This window comes from Drosophila eugracilis, unplaced genomic scaffold (genome assembly GCF_018153835.1).
Source record: "Drosophila eugracilis isolate 14026-0451.02 unplaced genomic scaffold, ASM1815383v1 contig_2167, whole genome shotgun sequence".
Lineage (NCBI taxonomy): Eukaryota > Metazoa > Arthropoda > Insecta > Diptera > Drosophilidae > Drosophila > Drosophila eugracilis.
Window position 1 is genome coordinate 1,062,212 of NW_024573052.1, and position 22,890 is coordinate 1,085,101.

A 22,890-nucleotide genomic window follows, 5' to 3' on the forward strand; every position below is an offset into this window, starting at 1 on the left:
TTTCGTTTTCTCGCTGCCACATGCTCAAGTTCTTTCGTAAAATAAACTAATAAAAAAATGGATTTCAAAAAAAGTATTTATACTTAGTCAAAAAAAAAAAACATATATATTCATTATAGCTATGAAAAAAATTGGGTTTTTGTATTGTAATTTTGTCTGGGTCTCTCGTTCTCCTACTCCTTCTCCTCTACTCAAGCATAGTTCTAGCTAAGTTTTTGTTTAAGTTTATCGATAAACAGCCTGAAAACTTGAGCATGCCCAGCCTTTAGCCAGTTTAGCCATTTCGTTACGTATATAATATAGACAAAAAAATGGGATTATAAATTATGAAAAAAAATAATATGTATTCATATATATATATATAGATGTGGATTAACTTCAGCTATAAACATACACGTTACGTTGCCCGTGTACGTTGTTGCGGCATAGTTCGCGCCAAAAAAATCAGTTTCAGACACAGAGAAAAAAAAAAAACAATCAGAGCTTATGTCCTCTTCTACAAATATGCTATATAGCTATAGATATATAATGTGTGTTTGCGTGTGTGTGTTCTTTTTTATATAATATATTTTGTTGTATTTTTCTTTATGATTATACGTTATAAATATGTGACAAAAAAAATGTGTTTCTCATAGGGTTTTCTTCTCTCTAAGTTTAAGCAAAAAAAAGACCTCCTTCTTTCTCGTTTTCACATTCTACATATATATATATATATATGTACTATATATGTGTGTATATATAATTATTTATGATTTGTATACATATACGTGTCTTGCCTTAGAGCTAGTTACAAAAAGAAAAAAAAGATTCCTCTCAAAAAAAAGCACAAAAAAACCAACTACAACATAAGGGTTAAGAGTGAGGAACATACAAAAAAAAATTATATATATATAAAGTAAATTAATTCTTGGGGTTTGAGAACATAAAATTTGGGTTTCTGTATATGGTTTCGATGGATGCTGATACTACGATGATCAATATAAGGTATTCATAGTTATATATATATAAAGTGTTATATATTATTTCTAATCTGAAGATTGCCTTCTCTCATCATTCGCTTCTCAACTCTCTGGTTATGTACGCCATAAGAATCCTACGTTTGTGGGGTTCGTGGAGGATGATGCCGATGCCGTTGCCGTTGTTGAAGTGGAAGTTGCTGCTGCTGCTGCTGGTGATGTTGCAGATGCAGCTGCTGCTGAGGTGTTGCTGAAGCTGTTGTTAAGATGCAGCTGCTGCAACTTGAGGGTTTGCTGATGCAGTTCTTGCTCAGTGGTCGACATGGTAAAACCAAAGTCGTGCTGCGGCGAACTATGGTGATTGTTGGTGTGATTGTTGCAGCCATCAGTGTTGTTGTTGTTCTTGTTGTTGAAATTCATGCTGCCAGCTGCATTGTTGGTAAAGTTGCTGCTGCTGCTGTTGCTGAAATGGCTGCTGCCAGAAAGGTTGTTGGTGAAGTTGCTGCCGCTGCCTGACGCATTGTTGGTGAAACTTCCACTGCCTGCTGGGTTGTTGGTGAAACTTCCACTGTTTCCAGGATTGTTGGTGAAACTTCCACTGTTTCCAGGGTTGTTGGTGAAACTTCCACTGCTTGCTGGGTTGTTGCCGAAGTTCCCACCGCTCGTGTGGTTGTTGGTGAAGTTACTGCTGCTTGCACCGTTGTTGGTGAAAGCACTAGGGTTGTTGTAATTGCTGCTAAAACTATTGGAGTGATTGGAATTATTATTATTGAAGCTATTGCTGTTGCCAATGGCCAGCAATTGATTGTTAAGACTGCCGCTGCTGCCATTAAGGTGCGCTTGTCGTGATTGTTGTTGTTGAAATGGCGGCGGCGATGGCATTGTCAGCGACTGCTGTTGCTGTGATTGTTGTTCCTGCGGCTGTTGCAGTTGCAACTGCTCCTGCAGATAGTGAAGGGCAGCAACTCCATTCTGGCGTATCGTATTAAAGTTAATGCTATTGGTGTTCGTATTGTTGTTATGGATGTTGATGTTGTTATTACTTCCATTGGGACTCATACTGTGAGCAGCAACATTGCCCAGGCGCTGTTGTTGTTGTTGTTGTTGATGGTAATGTTGGTGGTAGAGCAGCATGTTGTTCTCATTACCATTGGCGTTACCGTTGGTAATGCTATTGCTGGTGCTGCCGGTAAAGCCCAACGCCTGTTGCTGATGTTGTAGGAGTTGCTGCTGCTGTTGCGGTGTCAATTATAAGTAAGGATAATGGTACTTCCTGCGGTACAGTCCGTCAAGCAAATCGGCAAAGTTGTCGCCTAGATTGGTTCAAGGTGCGAGAGCAAAAGGAAAGGTTAAGAAGAAAACAAAAATCAATTAGTAAAATATATCAAAAATTGCCGCAAGTCATCATGCTTCTATATAAATAATTTAAAAAAAAAAAATAAAAAAAAACTTATTTTCTAAGTTAAAAGTAACCCTGATCTCTGGTAGAGCCCTGACTTAACTAGCCTAGGTGAGAGAAATTAATAAGATTTAGTATTTCTTTTAGAGAGTTTCGGTTGCCTTCATGTTTTTCTTTTTAGATGGTGTTAGGTTAGTGTTTATTGTTGTTTGTTTTTCTTGTTTTTTCTTTGTTACTTTTGGTTTACTTTAGGGATTTTGTTGTAGTTTTAATTCAAGCTGAAGTTTCGTAATTGCATTTTAGTTATTTGTTTTCGTTTTTTTTTTTCGATTACAAAGGTTTGCCCACTCGATGTAACACACGATTTAAAGGGTATATTTTCGTAATTTTCATTTAACGTGCCATGTTTTCTCTTTGCATTTTTTTGTTGGTTTTGTGGAACTATCAGGATGGGATGGGGGGATCTGGATTGGTGTTTCATTAAAACAAATCGATGACTGATGGTCTAAGGTTATGCGTGTGTGTGTTGTGACTGATCTGTGGGCGTATATAAAAACACTCACATACAAATATATAGTCAAGTGCGTTCAAAGAACATTAGCAAGCAAAACATGTTGGGTATATAGTTGATATTTAATATCTAGTTAGAGAGTTTTTTTTTTAGTTTTGGTTTAGTTTAATTTTTTGTTAGCGAGAGAAACATTTACGAACTGGTGAACTTTGATGAAGTAACAAGAGTTCGAAGGAAGAGCAGACAAGGCAGACCATGAGGGGGATTTGGATTAAACGAAAATCTAATCAAAAACACTAAACAAAACTTTCGAAACAAGGGGGCGGCTCTAGGAGAACTCGGTTTTAGTTTTAAGAACAGGTGAACATTAAGCGCAAGCAAACAGAGGTTTGGTTAGCAAATTTAACTCTTTTTCTTTTCGAGGGCCAGCAGCAGCAGCAATTTATACTCAATTTTTTTTTTTTTTTTATTAGTTTTTCTTTTGGTGATTAAATTTGGAGTTCGAATTGGGGTTTCCATCTAGAAGTACAATTTTTTTCTTTTGGCACTTTTTCAAATTGGAACTTTTTCAAATAACGCTCTACACGTCCTTGGCCCTTGCTCAAAACACAAAAAACAACTTCGAGAGCAAATGCCAAGGAATCGAAATCGATTCATTTTTTTTTTTTTACTATTTTTTTTTAGAGAGAGATGGTTTAGTAGCTGGGTGATGATATGAGAGAAAGTAATAAAGAAAAACATGGCACGCTTTGAAAAGAAAATTCGGCTTCTTTTTCCAAGTATTTTTTGTTCTTTTTAAATTATTTTTATATATTTTATATAGATAGGATGAGAAATTTAAAAAAGAAACTGAAACTGATTGAAGATTTCTTTTCGCTCTTCTCAATTTATGTGGCAGCGCATGAGTGTGCGTGTGTTGAGTGTGTGTGTCTGTGTGGGTGTGCTCTCTTCTTGATAGACTCTACTTAAATAGATTATAGGCTCTGTTCTTTTTTTTTTTTTTTTTGATCTCTCGGCTAGATCTGTCTTAAGGGCTCTCAACAAATAAAAAAAAAAAGCTCTAAAATTATATGCTTTCCGGCGGTGGAAAAGCAAGAATCTATGATAGATTACGACTAGGAGTAGTTAATTAGAAATATAAGTATATAAAAAAAGGAATAATTACTATCGAGACCAAAGATAGCATCGCATATAGCATCGAATAATGAGCGTAATTTTTCCATAGCTCCGTCTATAATGAAAAAAGGAACAAAACGAAAAAAAAATTGTACAACTTGGATTAGTTGCGGCACAGATTGAGTTTTTTTTTTTTTTGTGGGGTTGGTTGATTTGCTTGATTTTTGGATGAAATGGGGGAATAATAAGATTGTTTTTTTGGTTTATAAAGTTTCTTTTTTTTCAATTATAAAAATCTTTTTTCTTTTTTTGATTTCTTTTTGTCAACAACAATCAATGAAAATGAGTTGAGTCGATCGCTTTTCCTCGAAATAAAAAGAAAGAGAAGCGATCGATTCGTGGTGGTTAGTGCTGTGAGTAGATTAAAGTACAGTAGAGTATCTACGGCATGGAAACAACAAATGCGAAATACAATGGGAAACACAAACTACGGGTTTAACTTGAAAACGAGAGACCAGTAACTAAATTCAAGCTATGGGTAAAAAAAAATTAAACCAAACTAAAAGTCACTCTTTTAAATCTAAAACTGTCTTCGGCGGAAAAGTCCGAAGTTCGAAGATATTCTTGCTAATGTTTTTGGAAACCTTTTTTATTCGACGTAGCAAGGATATCATGTTTACACCTTTAAGACAGAATTTTCAAAGCTTAACACAAAAACGTTGCATACTTTCTGGCTGGCAAAGGTAATTTCTCTTAAATGTGAATCGAAATAAGCTTGAGATTTCCATTTTACTTTTTGAGTTTAAATAAAGTTTTGAAAATTCTTGAAAATGTAGGCACCGTTTTAATATAAACATAATTTCGAATCATTCTTCTGAGCTAGATCTAACTAAATATTCATAAAAAAAAAATAATGCAAATGATATTTTTAAACTTTAAAAACAACAACAACAAAAAGCAATAAAAAAAAAATCAAAGTATTGAAATAAAATAAATGCGGGGGTTAAGCAAAATCTACAACGGAGTTCGGATTGAGTTTTTGCACATTTGTTGCTTGGCTTTTGTAGAAATGATGGTAAATGTAATTATATAGATATATAGATAATTGATTCCTTTGAAAAATCCACACTGAAAACACTGACAGGCACGTAAAAAAATATATAAAATAAATCTGGTTACTTTATATGATTTTATGCATATTTTTTTGTTTTGTTCTTTTTTTTGGCGAGCACTAGGCAGAGATGAGTAACATTAAAAAAAAAAGATTAACATAGCTTAGCACACAGTTTTCACTTGAAGAGAATATGTTATGGAATACACTGGCAAAAAAAGTTGAAAAAAAATGTTTGTTCTTTTTTTTTTTTTTTTTCTTGCACTGGAACCGATAAAGGGGTGTGGTATGGATTCATAGAGAGAGAGAGACATCAAAATGGTTATGCTTTTGTGTCCTTTTCATAGTCGGTTTTTGATCCATTCGAAAAAAAAAAACAAAAAAAATTACAACTTCACATTAAAAAAAATAGAAAAAAAAAACAATGGGAGAGGGGGTGGTTTTATGAGGGGGTATTTGAGGGTTTCTCATATAAGGGGGTGGTTGTGTGACTTTTGGCAGCACCCCGTTATCGTTTCGGCTGAGTGCGCGCATACTTACCATGCGCCTTTCACTTCTTTCTAATCACTTTCACAGTGTCTCTGTCTGTCACACAGCCGTCCGCCTCTCTCTGTCTCTTGTGCCTGGGTACTGTAACTGTAACGGGAAATCTGCACTCGCGCTCTCGTTCGTACTCGCTCGTACGCACGCGTGTTAAATGGGGGGATGCGCTGATATGCTGATATCCTGCCGACACTCATCAGACTCTCTCTCACACACACACACACTCATGCACACAGTAGTCATAGGTCACAGTCACTCAAGGCAGCTTTAGCAAGATCAAAAATAAAAAAGAAAAACAAAAAAAAAAAACAAAAAACAGAGAAGGAGACTGGGAGAAAAACTTCCCGTTGTAACGAATCTTTTCCAACACAGCATTTTTTTTTCAAATTTGCTTGAACTTGAAAAAAAAGAAAAAAAAAAATTGCGGTTTTGGTTTTTGTTTTTATGTTTGTTTTGCTTTTCGCCTTTTTATTATTATTATTCGGTTTCTCTGGTCACACTTGCGGGCTTCTTGATTCTCGTTTTTTTTTTTCTTTGAATGCTTTTAACGCACTACAAACTAAATAATTATTAAAATGTAACGCTATTTTATAGAATATGTTTCATATAGTGAAATATATATATATATATATGTATATATTATAAGTATATCTAAATAGGTATTTTTTGTTACTTTTCTCATGTTTTTTTTCGCTCTTTTCTTGTTGTCGGTCTATATGGGTAAAAACTTGATGACAGAGAGAAGTTAAGAAACAGAAAAAAAAAAAATATTTGCGTTTTTCGATATTTTCTCTTGTTGTTGCTTTTCTTGCAGTGGTTTGTAGTTGCTGTTGTTGTTGTTGTTGTTAATTGTTGTTGTTGTCGCTGGTAGAGATGGGCAAATTATAACCAAAAAAAATATATATATATATGTGATTCGATTTCAATATTTCGATGATGCGATCTGAAGAGATGCTGAAGAGGTGGGTGGTGGAGTTAAAAGGGGTTAACAGGTTAAGGCTCGGCAACGCTTTTATGATTTTTACTCCTTTAGATTTGTATTTTATATCATTATTATTGGTTGTTGATCTCCTTTTTTTATAATTCAGTTCTGTTTGCTAGCTCGCAAATATTTATCAGTTAGTAGTTATATTTTGCACCAGTCTTTTGTGAACATTAAAAAAAATTGGCAAAAAAAATTGGATCAGGAACGAAAACGAAAAAAAAAAAATTGCACACTCTCTCCTCTCGATCTAAGTGGGGGGCGCAGATCTCCCTAATTTTTTAGTGGTTTATGCTTGGTTTTGCTTTTAGTTAGGTATCGATTCAGTCCTTGGTTGGTTTATCTCTTAGTAGTTAATATATTTCTTTTATTTCTTTTTTATGTGCATTTTTCGGTGTTTTATTTTTGTTTAAAAAAAAAATTCAGCTTTACTTTTGCTCATTGTGCTGTGATTTTTCATTCTAGAAAACCATCTTTATTCCGAGAAAAAAAAAAATTGTTCCTTTTCGGAACACACACACTATAAAAAAATTGTTAAAAAAAAATTTTGGTTTCTGTGGCCAACACTTTTTCGCGAACTTCTTTAAAGTGCTAGGTTTACCATTTCGCCTGAATGTGTGTGTGTGTTGGGGGTGTGTGTCTGTTGGGGGTGTGTGTGTGTGTTGAGGGTGTGTGTGGTTGTGTGTGTATTCTGCTGTCATAGTCGTGAAATAAAAGCTTAAGATTTAAACCTAAACAAAAAACGTTGATAATTTCCGTTTTTCCTTTAAGTCGAAGGTTAGTATCTAAAAATTACGTTTTTTTTTGGAATTTTTTCAAATAGTTTTTAATGTTTTTTTTGTAGGGTTTTTTTTTTTTTGTATTAATTTTGTAACTACACTAAAAAATATATAAAGTAAAATTCAACTTCTGGTCGACTTTCCAAATATAAGACATATATATTAGTATAATATATATGATCTCCGGTTTAAATTGCAACAATAATTTTGGATTGTTTACGAATTACCAAGTTAAAAATAAAACTAAATCTGCTTTTTTGTATTGTTGTTGTTGTTGTTGTAGGTTGTTAGTTAGTGATTTCTTTGTTGTTGTTGTAGCCTGCTGTTTTGTTGTTGTTGTTTGTCAAATACCAAAAAAACAAAATGAATCAAAATGGTTAAGATGTGGAACACTCTCAAGATATATATATATATATATAGCAGCAGCAGATTGCTCTGTGTGAGTGGCTTGTTTTGTGTTTCATCTTGTTGTGAATCGTTTTTCTGGTTTTTGTGTTTGTTTTTTTTTTTTTTTTTTTGATATCAGATTTCAGATAAACTTTTTAGCATCGAAATAGGGATGCGAGTTTTGGAAGCGTTGCTGTGATTTTGTGATTGATCTACCTCTGTGCACCATATTGTTGAATCCGGCGGCCATGTGCGGCGGCGGTGGTGGCGGCGGCGGTGGGACATTTGGCGCTGCCACGCCCATCTGTGACATAAAATGCGCCGCCTTGGCCTTGCCATGCTCCTCGGCCAACCGAACGGACAGTGGCTGTGATCCGCCCTCGGGTATTACGTTGTTCAATGCCGATATGGCCTCCTGGGCCTCCTCACGCTTGTTGTACCTGTATAGTTTTTGATTTATCGATCGAAAAGACACACCATGGATGGCAAATGAGCGATGGGAAAAACAAATGAGAGAAAGAAAGAAAAAACAAACACATGAGCCGGGTGTCCAAAAAAAAAATACAACGCGTGGTCGTCTTAATAAATCTTGGCCAAGATGTTAAGCTTAAAGGTTCTTTAAGTCGACTTTTCTTCTTCACAAATCTTGAAATCGACTTAAAGAACCTTAATAGATAGCAATCTTTAGCCTTTTGTTAGCACTTCTTAGATAACATTAACTATAGACTAAGGACTCACCGAACAAAGGCCACACCACGGGGACGACCTGTGAGCTTGTCACGCAAAATGTTCTTCTGCACAATGGAACCGTACTTGCCGAAGATCGTGTCCAGCTGATCGTCGGTTATGGTGCGCGGCAGATTGGTCACATACAGATTGGTGTCCTTGATTGATTCCCCGCCGGGACGAGCATAGGAAACCTATTATTAAAGAAGGTATTAGTGAAACATCTTCTTCGTTAAGGGAAGTCTGTTTAAGAAAACCCACCTTGAGACGCTTGTTGCGCACTGTGATGCCATTCAGTACTTTGATCGCACGCTGCGAGTCCATTTCCGATGTGAAGTCCACGAAAGCATAACCAAAACTGTAGCCAGTCTATGGGAGGATAAAGATTTGGAATTAATTGGAGGCTTAGAAGATTGCAAAGTAAAGCTCTGTTGTCAAACTCACCTTATAGTCTCTCATGATTCTGCACGTGTTGATGGGTCCAATGGCTCTGAATAGGGCGTAGAGCTCACGATCGGTCATGTCCTGGGGCAAGTAGTTGACAATCAGGTTGGTGTTACTGGCCCTGGGATCGTTCATGAGATCATCGCTACCGCCGCTGCCCAGCGACAAACCGCACAGATTGTTTAGCGAATTGTTGCTGGCCATTGGCGGTAGGTGGCACATGTTGCCGCCTCCAAGATTGTTGGCACTACCGCCATTTCCACCGCTACCGCCGCAGCCGGGGAAATCATTGTAACCGCGACGCGACGAGGAACTTGGAAATGAAAATTCTGTATCCTGTGGCGAGAACGCATAACGTGACTGTAATCAGATTAACCATACAAAGATATTCTAGTGTTGTGAGAAGGCCTCATATCGCTTGTCTTGGGGTTGATTATTAGTAGATTGATTGATTGATTGATTGATTGGATTTGGATTGGATGGTTCGGTTTGGTTGGCTTGCTGGCTGGCCTGGCTGCTTGGTTGTTATATATCTCGATATCGATACTTGTATCGATCGTTGCTTTGCGGGCAGCAACAACAACACACAACGTTAGTGGTTAGTGGATGAGATGGCGAAGGTTCGAAGTGGTTCATAAACGTAGAAATCTACGGCAAAACTCTAACGGTAACAATATTCCAAATGCAAATCTTCCAGACAAAAATCATTATCTTTTCTTTTTTTTTGTTTTGTTTTGTGGTTAGTTTTTGTTTAAGACGTGCTTGAAACTCGAGTGCAGCGATTTGGTATTGTTTATTATTTTTGATTTAAGCATTAAATCGAAACATTCTCTTGCTTCACTGTACTTCCGTGTGTCTCTGTGTGTGTGTGGGTGTGGGTGTGTTTGGCTAAGGGCATTCACAGGGTTGCACAAACCAAAGACGAAAGAAAAACATGGAATTTCAAGAAATGCATAAAAAGTTTCTTTGCTTTTTTTTAGTTTTCCTAAGCTTCTTTAGTGTTGCTTATTTTGTAGTTTTTAGTTTTTATGTGAAGGTGTGTCTTGTGAGGGTCTCTCGGTGTCATTGAGAAAGAGGAAGTACAGCAAGTGGCAGAAATATAGTGACAAATGAAAGGTAAACTCAAAATGTAATTCACTTTTTAACTTTTTTTGATGATTGAGTAATAGAAATGAAGTTGATTTGTTAGGAAAAAATGAAGTTTAAGGTTAATTTCTTTAAAACAAATTCCAATTTCAATAGAATCTAAGTGTGAACTATATTTTTGCCAGTGACTGTTGAGGAGGAAGAGTGCGCAAAGCGCCAAACGGAAGCCAAAGCTGAGGCGGAAACGGAAAAGGAAATGGAACGGACTAGGTGGCAGGGTGATACCCAAAGGTTTTCCATTAAATATTGTCATTGCTTTCTTCATGGCTCATGCAAGTGTGGCTTTGTCTGTGTTTTATTGTTAAGATATTTCTATTTAAGGGTTTAGTTTTGTTTTTTTTTTGTTTTTTGTTGTATATTTAAAAGGTTGTTTGTGTTGTTGTTGTTGTTGCTGTTTGGTTTTATGTTTAAATTGTTTTCTCTGTTTGTTTAGGTTTTGTTGTTTAGGTTTAAGTTGAGAGTTTAAGTTTAAGTTGTTGATTTTCAATATCAATATCATTATCATTATCAATATAAACCAAAATGAAACTGTTTCAGCATCCATAAAATTAAGTTTTAGTATTTGTTTGTTTTATCGGAAAAGCGTGTGTCCCCAGAGCGTTCATGAGACAAACTCAATAACATACAACTATGAATAGTAGTAAAAGGCATAAAATTTATATTATTATTATTATTGTTATGATTAGATTATCAAAAAGGAAAAAACGGAAACGAAAACGTAAACAAAAACGAAACCAAACAAAAGTCAGTCAATATCAAATGCATTGCCTTTTAATTTGTTTCTTTTTTTTTTTTCTTTTTGCTTTAAAATTGAAATATTCTTCTGATTGCTTTTCGATTGATTGCTTTCATGCAATTGAAAATGGAAATTTGTCGCTAACAATAATTATAAATTTCAGGCTTAATAATGATGATAGAAAAGTGATGAATACTAACCATTCCAGATGGCAGAGAATGGGACATGCCAAATCCACGCCCACCGCTATACGATGATTCGTCGTTGAAGGTGGAGAGGGGAAGGGGGAAGAGAAAATATCGATTAGCTTTCACAGAAATGATGGGTTTTTTTTCTTCAGTTTTTAGTTTTTGCTTCTAATAAAATACTATTAAAAATCATCAAAATTATATGTATAAAGCGCAATTTACTATTTACATTGTTTTAAGTTTTGTAATTAATTATCTTAAAAATGATTAAGAAATGTTTTGGCGTTGGATGATTTGACGATTCTTTTCTTAACACTAACTTAGGCTTACAGAACTAGTTGGTTATGGAAAAACTGCTAGTTTCCCTAGCAATTTCCCATTAGACTTAAGCTTAATTCGAGAGAGAGAAAAGTTAAAAAAAAAAATCGGAGAAATATGATTTTAAAGATTCTGCAGTTTCCTGGGGGAATATAGCACAGTTGACCTTAGGACAGATCCCTTAAGTTATATTCCCCCTTGAAGCCTGCAAAGCCCCTTTGCCTTTAAAGTGAAAAAAAAAAACAAGAAGTTTCACTCTTTGGCTTTTGGAAAAAGCATGATTAATTTTTTTTTTGTTGTACTTTCGATTCACCGAAAAAAAAGAAAAAAAAATAATCATGGGACTATGCTAGTTAACCCATTATATAATTCCAATATCGGACACTTTTTGAGCACATTTTCACTTTAAAAAAATAAAAAAAAATAATCACTTTTTTTAGCACTTTTTAAATCACTTAAACAAAAAATATAGTCTTTTCCCACGTCGAATATTCTCTGCAGATCGGTTGTATATATCATTTAGGTCTAAGTTAGGTCTTAAACTGATTTTTGTATAGTATATTTTTAGGCTGTTACCCCAAATATTTCTTGGTATTATTTTAGATTTGGTTTTGTTTTTGGCTTATTGGCCATAATAGTCTTAGAGTCTTTTTACTTACAGGGTGTTGTTGGAGGTGTCCTCGATTCAAAAACATTTCGTTTCGTTGGCGAGGAGACCATTGGGGGGCGGAGCAGGCGCGTTGCCCCCCCGTGCAAATTAAAACTACATACTATCTAACAAGTCAGTGAGTGTCTTTCGCTTTTCGATGATAATATGCTTGCTGGCTCTGCTTCTTTCTGGGCTGTGGAAAAAAATGTCTACACACGATTAAATTCAGCTGCGGTACAACGTCGATGATGGGCGTTACATAATTTTGCTGGAAGGGAGTTTTGGTTCTTTTTTTTTATGATTTTGGTCATTTGGAGTGTATATATGTGTTGGTGTGTGTGTGTGTTGTGTCTGTATTTGCAGGAAGTTCAAAATTTCATTTGTATTTTGCACGAAAATGTACGAAAAAAAAAAAATATAGGTGAGACCAAGAAATCTCAATTGTTTGCTGGCAAGGTCACACTGATTCTGTATTCATTTTGCACTGTAAAAAAATATGCAAAAAAAAAAATAGAGGGATGAGACTTGAAAATCTCAATTGTTCGTTGGCCAAGTCACTTGGGTTAACAGATTTTCGTTTTCTTTTTTTCACAGTAAAAAAAATGGGAAAAAAAATGATGCCACTAAAAAGTGGCAAGGTCACTCTGGGCTGGTGTTGATTGTTGACATTGTTGATTGATGCGATGCTGCTGCTCTGCTTGCGGTTTGATGTTGTAGTATTTGTAGTTGCTGGGCTTTTGATGACCTTGAGCAAATGTTGCATTTGCATTTTGCCTTTTTGGCTTTTATTCATTTCAGTGCTGCTGCTACTCTTGCCAGAGGTAGAGAGATGGCCAGCACAGGGATTGTTCACACAAAAAGTGAACGAGCGAGAGAGAGAAAGAGAGTTGGGGAGGGTGGTGAAGGCAATTTGTCGTCTATATGCATTGGGATATGTTGGGGGGGTTAAGAGTGGTGGAAGAAGGGCAGTTTGAGTGCTAGTGTGAGAGTGAAATGGCGACGCAATAACCACAACAACAACCGGTGCTTAAGGCTAGTTATAAACTGTAAAATCTCCCCAGCGAATGCGTGGGAAAGGGACAACCATACGTACATAACTTAAGGCTACTGCATGTCAAGGTCCTGACACAATTTCCAAACAGCACGTGATGCACTAAATTCGGAAGGGGCCCTCTCTGTGGTTGCTCTGTTTACATTTCATCGACTGCTGAATAATGTGCCATAAATTATACGACCCCCCCCTTCGCAAAGAAAAAAAAAACAAAATAAAGGAGAAGAAGCGAAGCGGCTCATAAAAATGTCACGAATGACGCTACTGCTGCTTTTTCCCATTTATTTTATGCCCTAGGATGATCATTATAGAAATCAGACCACTACTTGACCCCGCTTTTCCTCTTCTTCTTCTTTCCTTTTTTTTTGGCAGCAAAAAACAGTCAATTTAGTCATTTCTTAGGCAAACCTTAAAGCTTACGTTCTACTAAAGATCTGGCGATGGAAGATATATGGACAATGCGAGGCGAGAAAAGAATAACTGACATCGAAAAAAAAATAAGAGAAAGAGAAATCAACTCAAGGCAATTAAGGCAAGAAAGTAAATCATTTTTTAGTACAGTTACGCCAAGCAGTAAGTGTGGAACAGAGACAAAAGAAATATACAAAAAGAGAGGTAGAGTTACAAGAACATTTACCGGTACATTGTGAGACTGTTTAGGTTGCACAATCCGCACGATGAGAACGTTTTTAGGCCGTTTCTATAATCCTCTTGCCACAAACGAATTGCACAGATACAGATACATGTATCTGCCTTGTTCTACGCGTCTATATATTTGAGATATATATCTATATATATATATTTATGTCGAGTTCCGATTCCCAGCGGAATCAAAACTTCTCTTCTGGTGGCCCAGACATGGCGCACACGCTTTTTGTCTTTTTTGTAAATGCAGTTCGATCTTTAAAATGTTTTTGATGTATATATCTTTATATATATATAAATATGGAAGATTGCGTTACTTTACGTTGTTTCACGTTGCTCGGTTAAGGTTAACATGTTTGCATATTGCTTATCTTTTATCACATTCAACTGTAAATATAGGACAAAAATAAAGCATGTCGCGATTACGAAAACACGCAGACGGCGATCAGCTGACTTTTTGGTTGAGTGAGTGTGTGTGTGTGTGTGCGAGTGTGTACGATTGATGCGAGCGCATGAATGTATGCTATGAAAAAAATGGCACAACTAGAGATAGAAATACACAGCTAATGAGAAGGGTTCGTTCCTATGTAATGAAGGAGAAAAACTTAATAACATATTCTATGATAAAGAAAAAACAATGAATTACAATTGGGGAGCGGAGCTTTTTAGGGGGGTGGGCTGTACTGGCGGCTGTACTCATAAGGGGCGTTGTTCCCCCCCCTGAAAACCGATTGACTGTTTTTTGCTGCTCTGGCTTGGGCTTGCTATCTATGTGTTGGTGTGTTTCATTTGTGTTTAATCGATTATTGGGCTTTTTTTTTTGTTATCACTGATTGCACCATCATCTAGTACATGTAACATTTAATTATACTTATATGAATCCTCCTTGTTGTTGTTGTTGCGGTTATTGTTATCCATTCCTCTGGCTGTTCCGTTGATTCTTTTTATTCTCTTTTTTTTTTTGCTCTGATATTATCCGAGCACAGCAATAAAACAAAGAACCAAGTGAACTAAAAACCAAACAATGTGTGTGGGTGTGTGAAAATGAAATGAATAGGGGGGCCGGGCTATACATAAGGGTTCTTCTTGTCTTGTGCCAGCGACATCGACAGCAAATCGATAACAATCTCGAGACCTTATCGACTGGCAATCAACATCCTCCCCCCGGGCACACATACCAATGCATATTGGATCGCCAAGTTTTGCTAATAAAAGAGATTTCGAACAAGCAAAAAAAAAAAAGAATAGATCTAAATCTAAACCAAATATATAAGCTTCGTTGGCTGCAAATGATTTTCCAGCAACAGGGAATTTTCTTCTTCGTACAAACTATTTAAAAAAAAAAGGAGGATTGGGTTTTGGTCTTTTGTTCGTTCGCCAAAGAGAGATCTGGGTAGCAAAAAAATTAGGTAAACACTGTATCATCTTTATGTTTTTTGTGTGTTAAATGTGGGCAGGATTATGGCTGGAAGGGATGGGAAAAGGATTGGGATTGGGATTGAAATACAGTCGAAATTCTCTAGCTCAAAGTGAATGTAGTTAATCAGAAGGGGTTAGGTTTTAGCTTCAAAAACTTACAAAACTTTCTTGAAATTATGATTAACCTAGAGAAGTTCGACTGATAATTTGAGTTCGAAATTTGAATGGGGATCAAGATCAAGATCAAACTCAAAAGTTATGGAACGAATATGGCTGACGGAACGTAAGAACTCAAGTTGAAAAATTTACCTCGACTTGTTGTTGTAGCCATATGGGGGATAACCACCGTTATTATTGTTACTACCCGGATTATTGTTGCCGTACATATCCTGAGAGTTGCGAGTGTGTGCTTTTCGAATCAACAAAAGTTACACCCTCGATCGAAGGTGAGTTTTGGTTGGTTTTTGTGTGGGGAAAAAGGATGATGAGGTGAGTTGGAGGTAAGAACTTCGATCTCTTCCTCAACTTTTTCGTTTTTCTGTTTCTTTCTTTTTTTTTTGTTTCTTGTTTTGGCGCTCAGCGCTCTCAGCTGGCCTGCTGCTGCTGTAGATGATGTTGTTGTTGTTGTTGTTATATTTCCTGCTGCCTCTCTTCAACTTCTTCTTTTTTTATTGCTCGTCTTGTGTTGTACTAAAATAGTTGTTGCTCTTTCTACATATGTGTGCACACACACACACAATGTGCTCTCTTTCTCTCTCTTAATTCCTATGGGGTTTTCTCTTAGTGTGTGCTTGCTGTTCTTGTAGGCGCGCTGTTGTAGTTATTGTTGTTGTTGTTGTTGTAGTAGTTGAAGAGATGATAGAGTTGTTGTTGGTACTAAGAGTTGATTGATTCGATTTAGTTTTGCTTTAATTGAATTTCCCTTATTTAGGGGAGGTGGGAAAGGGGTAGGGTGGTGGTGGTACTACATTTACACGAATTAAAAAAAAAAACATGACAAAGACGTGAATTGTGTGCGACGCGATTCAATGAACGAAATATAATGGAAAACCTATACAAAAAAATAGTGGAAAACTCCTTTAATCGTATCAAAAACTGAACTGAGCTTATGTCTGTATATATATATGTGTGTGTGTGTGTGAGTATTTAAAACTAGAGTTGTCAAGCAATACGAAAAATCATATATAATAACAGTAAGAAACTCTGGTTTTTTCGGTTAGATATATAAAGCTTATTTTGTAAAAAGGAACCCCAGAAATATTTTTATAATAAATAGATATTTGGTAAGAATTGCTTAAAAATACACTTAAAAACAACTTAAACACTTTGCATACAGTCGCTATCCTCAGTATAAGCCAAAACACTAGTTAATAAGCTGCGCTTTTATACAATAATTTTGACTATTGATCAAGAGAAACAATAATGCCCGACATACCTGGCCATCTTAAAGTTATAGTAGGACGACATGGTCGAACAGGGAGTCACAGTTTCGAGATCAAAATCCATTATGGAATAATCACAAAGTTAATTTGATTTTTGGCAAATTGAATGTAAGACACACAAGAAATCACAAGATCTTAGGGCACAAGTTGAACTTGTCACGAGTGGTACTCGACTGAAGAGGTCCTGTCGCCTATCGATCTATTTAAGGATCGACGTTGGGCGGTGGGCTAGTGGGTGGCAGGTAGAAGTTCGAAGGCGGCAAGGTGCGCGCGTGCCAGTCGCGTGGGCTACCTAAGATCCCAGGGACTGATCCCGTGAGGAAGTGTGCCAGGCGTACTTTCTTGGGTGGCCGGCTGCATCTCGCGGATCCCCGATTCCCAGATCTCCCGATCTTCGCAGGCAGGCAGATGTGCCGCATTCTCGGAAGCTGGAAGCTGGCAAGGTGCAAACTTTATTTTTTTTTTTTTGGTTGGGCCGGGTGGGTGGAAAACGCCGAAAGGTGGAACGTGGCAAGCTGCAAATTAATTACTTGGAAGCAAGCTGCAATTTTCTTTTTTGGGACCCGAGAATAGAATTTCCTTGAATATCTCATAGGACTAGTTGATAAGATTTCCTAGAGCATTGGCATTGTCTTGATGACAGGCTTAGGCTTAATATCAACTAATCATTTAGAATAAATATGGAACTCAATTAAAAAACCTAATCAAAATTATTATAAATAACCAATAATCCATCCTATACACTTTCATATTCAAAAAATCATTTAGATTAAATCTAAATAAAACATTTCACCTAACTATAAAACAGATTTTCCAAAGATTTATTGCCTATTTATTATGAATTAGTATCAAATATATTTTGCTTTTGTATTAAAATTCCAATCAAATCAATATCCTGTATAAAATTAATCCTTATTCAGTGTTAATCCTCATAAACATAATCACCGCCATTAGCTCATTTCCCTGCAGCTGCCCCTTGGCTGGGATTTGGAAAAGGGGCAGGTGAAAATGCAAATATACCTCCCGCTTATAAAAACGCCGGGTGGAAAAAATCTCTCGCAAAATACCAAGAACGCAGCCTGCAAGAAAATTCTGTAACAGTTTTCAGCAGAAACTTTAAGTCTGTCAAGAAGTATGGTTCACTCTTAATAGAGGAGCTAAGAAATTAAGTACTTTTGTTACCAAGAACAAGAAGTTGATTGACTTAAAAAGAAAAACTAATAAACTCAGTGAAGTTAAAAAAGTTGTTAAGTTTTGAAATATTCCGAAGCTGAGGTAAACTATATATATATATTAATCGTCAAGTTTTAAAATATATTCTAAGATATGACTAGCATATGAGTAACCTGTTAGAGGACAAAATCAGCTTACTAAGTCTATTAAAGAACCTCCATAAATTGAAATATTAATCTTTGGATAAGAGTATTAAACACATTTGAAGGATAAAACCAATAAACTAGACATTATAAATTTATCTTCTCGACGCGATAAGCATTAGTAAATGTCTTAGTTCATTGACGAATAGCTTTGTCGATATCCCTAAACCCCAAGCTGTACAAACATTTCCAATAAGCTTCGCTGGCAATTATTTCCAGAAGCAGGAAACAGAATCCCTTGGATTCTGTACATACTTCCTCCACTTCTGGGATCCCCCAGCCAAAGGAAAAAAAAAAGAGCAAGAAACTTTTCCCATTTTCAAGGGAGCTAAGAACGAGCGAAATTGGAAAATGCGGAAAACGGAGGAGAGAGCAAGAACAAGAGAGAAGGCGAATAAAGAGGAGCCTGCAAACGAGGGCAGCAAAAATGAGGCGCAAAAGGGGGCGGCCGAAAAGTGGGCGGGGCGGCCTAAATCGCTTTGGGTCGCTCAGAAACACAAAAACCAGAAGAAAAGTGGGGTGGAATGGGGTGGTGGTACGGTCACCAAATCGAGGGCTGCTTTTTCCCATGTACAAATATACACCAGATTGCCGAAAAAAAAAGAAAAAAAAACATACAACAGAAGCCCAGGGAAGGGAAATATATACAGAAATATATAAAACAGAGTGTGTACCTCGCTTTCCAGCGTGAAAATCCACAGCGAGCGAAGGAAAATGCGGAAATAGAGAAACGAAAAGCGTCACAGGCTGTCAGTTCGGGAAAGATGAAAAGTGGCGGAAAGTGGGGGGTGGCGTGGGTAAACAAAAGGGTAACCTGAAGGTCGGTCTCCATCCAAAAAACAAGAGAACCCAGAAATGAAAAGAAAATCCAACCAAAAAAAAGAGTAACAAAAGTCGCATCGACTTTCCATATGCAGATGGGTGAAAGCTAAAAGCACTGAGAAATCAAAAAAGAAAGTCCGACACGCACAAAACTCTGAGGGAAAATTGATAATATCGAATGTCCATGAAAGTAATGGGAGTACATAAAGAAAACTTTAATATTTATTTTTCCAAAAGAAAAACCCTCTTGTTAAGTTATCAAAAGGAAATATAAAAATATAATAAAATATCTTCCTTGTCGAATTCAGAACACACACGTGTACAGAAACTCAAACAAAACAGGCCAACCTTTTATTGATTTCAATGAATACAGCATTGAGGCCATTTAACAGGCATTTTTCTTCAGTGTACGAGTGGGAGAGTGAGTGAGAGAGAGGGAAAGCAGCAGCGAATTGTAAAGCAATCACAAAAAGCCAGAGTTACTTTACAGTTTGATAACAGTACTCGGCTAATTTGGAGCACAGTTGTGTAAATAGAGCAGCACTATTATGCACTATTTCTTTATATATGTGTGCGTGTGTGTTTGTGTAAAACAGCTGACCTGACATATATGTTAACATTTATATCCAAAGATTCATACATATCTATACATCTCTGTCTAACGGCTGGTCAGCTGGTAAGATGAGTCAGGCACCCGCATGCATGAATGGATCTCAATCTGAAAAGCAAAAACACAACAGCATTGCCAGACGTAAGCAGCGATCCATCGAACATTCCAGCTGATCGTCAGCTTGTATTATTGTTATTGCTGTTATTGCCATTTCAAGTGTATCCAGTTATATATGTGTGTGTGTGTTTGTGTTTTTCAAAACATTAAGCGAGTTTAGCAAGTACAGTGGCCACTCGAAATTTATAACTCAGATACTTAAAATATCAAAATATAAGAATTTGATATTTATGTTCTAATCGAAGTAGCGCATTTAGAAGCGAATGATGTGTAATATTATTATTAACAGTTATTTTATTGAGAGATCCCTGTTCGTGGGTATTTATTGATTTGCCGCCATATAAGGTTCACAAACGGGGTACAACGATCATGGGAAATATTCAACTTGTAATCTGAACCCACCAATGACCTTAGTGGAATGCAAAAAGGTATAAAAAAGAGAGGATTGTGTGGAGTAGGAGGGGGGTACTTGCTACCACCATCTTTCCAATAACCAATGCATTTTTCCCCAAACGATCGTTGCGATGTCATTGCCAACAGCAAGAAGGGGAATGACCCGCGGAGAAGAAGTGAAGAGACGGCAAAAGAGGAGCAGACGAACAGTGGCGAAGAGGAGAAAAATGCAGCTGCCCCTCCTCTTCCAGCCAGCTGCAACTTGGAAAGCAAAAGACACGGCAGCTGAGCGTGCGAAAGGGACAAAATCATATAGAGAGCAGCTCGAATATCTTTTCCTTGCTCTCTACCTGCCTGGAAAATCCTTGATCCCTTCTCTTCAATGGGAAAAAGGAGAGCCATAAAACCAAAAAGGCGCGTGTCGCTAATGAGGATCTTTTAAATTATGGTCCTTTAACTAAAGCCATATAAACACTGATCGCCGAAATGGCAATTATTTTAATTGCAAATGCATAGGGGAACACCTAACTATGGCATATCTTATCCAAGGCCTGGTAAAATGTAACCCAAAACACGAACAAGAAAACACGCTGCCTTCAACGATAACAGCTGGCAATGCCGTCGACGTCAGGCGGTCTACAGACACAGTCGTCTCCAAAAAAATAGTTCGAAATTAAAAAGTATCTGCTTATATATATTTTAAATTTATAGTAGTATAGAGATAAACTAACGTCATACGACTTTAAATTCTAAAGATGGTATAATTGAGTTAAATTTAGAAGTTTTGATTATTCAAACAAGCAATGGAGATTGTTAATGACTGTTAACTACGACTGACTGAACACATACCAAATCGTCCCCTTAGGGCAATTCGAAAACTTCATTTAATGCGCAGCAAACACATGCTGAGACATATTGATAAACAGGATATGTACATATGTACCTATATGCATGTACAGGATATGCATATGTACGTTTAGGTAGTCAAAGTGCAGCGGAACTAAAGGAAGTAAGGGACATCGTGGAAAAAGGGGAAGCAATAAAAACGCAGGTAAAGATTGCCCTATTCTTGTAATTCCGACCATTTATTGCTGGACGCGACTGTATGCAAGCGTTGTTGTTGTTGTTGTTGTCATTTTCGACTCTTTATCGTTATTTTCGCTATTTCGTTAACTGCCCTTGCTATTTGATTGTTGTTTCTTTGACCAAAAAAGCTGTTTCAAACTTACCCAGAGTCTTACTTATTATTATTTAGTTAGAGACTAGAAGTTTAACAAAAGATTTAAACACTCACACACGCTTTTGGTTTTTATGTATCTATACATATTTACAACTTACTGTTTTTACTAGTATGTATATGATATTTGGGCGATGTTTGTATGTTGCTATGAACTACACAACTGTAACGGAAACAAAAAAAAAGAAAAAAACAAAGCGCATGAATCGGCGTGTGCGTGTGTGTGTGTGTGCGGGTATATACATACACGCACGCTCTCTCACGTAGGCACACGCACATATATGCGAATGACGAAGCCGCAAACACAGGAAAAAAAAGTAGTACATAAAGTAACAACAACAGCAACGAGTGGATGAGGGAGAGAGCGAAAACGGCTTTGCTTCTGCTGCTGTTGTTGTTGTAGTTGGTGTTACTAGTGGTGGGAAATGCTGAATGGAATTTTACAACATGTTTTCGGCTCGTTACTCTTTTTTTGCACTCTACTTTCAGATCATTAACTTCAAAAAAAAAAAAAAAAACAAGATATACAGCAAAAAAAAGAAACAAAAACAGCGAGTATTTGCGTTCTCCTCTTTACTCGCTCTAGTAAAATTTATGCATGTGTGTGTGCAAAACCAACAAAAAAACATTTATAACTTTAAAAAAGAAAAGAAAAACTCCCAAAAAAGCTCAATTTTTGGGTACTATACTATAATAATTGCGAAATGATTTATGCGCATTTTCACAATGTCTGCGTGTTTTCCACTATCATTTGGCTTTTCTCTTTTTGCGTTTGTTCATTTCAGTTCGCTTCGTTATATACACTTCACGTCACGCTAGAAACCCTGTATGTATATGTACATACATGCTTGGTGTCTCTGTGTGTGTATTGTTTTTTTCACTGGGGGTTTTTCCCCATTTTATTTAACTACACGATTAAGCACACAAAACATTGTCTTTGTCTTGTTTTTTTTTTTAAATATTTTAACTTATTCACTTTATTCGTGGTGGATTTACGTGGCGTATATTAGAAGGAGCAGAGAAAAATTACCAGAAAAAAATTCACTGCGCGACTTTCCTTCCTCGGCAACAACAAAGCAGTGTGCCCCTTTAGGGTGTGTCGTTGAATCTATACTACCGTTGGTGACTGGCGTTAGTGTGTCATACTGGGGGTGAAACTTTTGCAGTATTTTGTGCCTTCCTAAAAGCGGTCACTTCGAAGTTTAATAACTGGAACGGCGGATATTTGTACACAGGACAAAAATACAAACATAATCGCTCCAAAAACGGGTTGTTTAACCTTTTCATTTTTTGTGAAGCTTCTAAAACTATTGTAGTAAACCTCTTCTAAGGCTGAAGAATTTGAAAAAAGTTTGCATTTCTTATTGTGGTTTAGGTCTTGGCTCTCATGGTTCTTGTATTCAATTTGGCGCTGTCCTGTGGCTATGTTTTTAAAAACTAGACAAGAGGATTACAAAATATTCTACAGTAATTCCTTGAGAGGACTATTTCGATATCGCAAGTGCCAAAGCCTTAAATAATGTTCAAGTTTCTTCTTCTTATATTTAAGCAATTAAAAAACTTAAAACATAGTACACAGTACTCCATAGTAATTCCTTGAGAGGGCTATTTCGCTAATCATAGAGATCATATCTTAGTAATTAAAGCGGATCTCGCATGTGAAAAAGCCTTAAATAACTTTAAAGTTTCTTCTTCTTAAATAACTAAAGTTTATTTTTCTTATATTTAAGCAATTAAAAAACTTAACTCATTAAAGTGCGCTATTAAATAGATGGAATATGAACAGT

The 22,890-nt window shown here is 36.5% G+C and overlaps 1 protein-coding gene across 1 annotated transcript; it reads right to left on the reverse strand.

The window, feature by feature from the left end:
* On the reverse strand, positions 1–22,156 carry LOC108103669 (rho GTPase-activating protein gacU). Its single transcript, XM_041818451.1, is given in 9 exon segments — positions 1–2,269; positions 4,032–4,097; positions 8,001–8,224; positions 8,523–8,704; positions 8,772–8,879; positions 8,955–9,290; positions 11,037–11,082; positions 15,416–15,982; positions 22,080–22,156. Coding segments are annotated over 8 exon segments (2,235 nt in total). The 5' UTR covers positions 15,493–15,982; positions 22,080–22,156; the 3' UTR covers positions 1–1,073.
* Between the last annotated feature and the right edge of the window lie 734 nt (positions 22,157–22,890).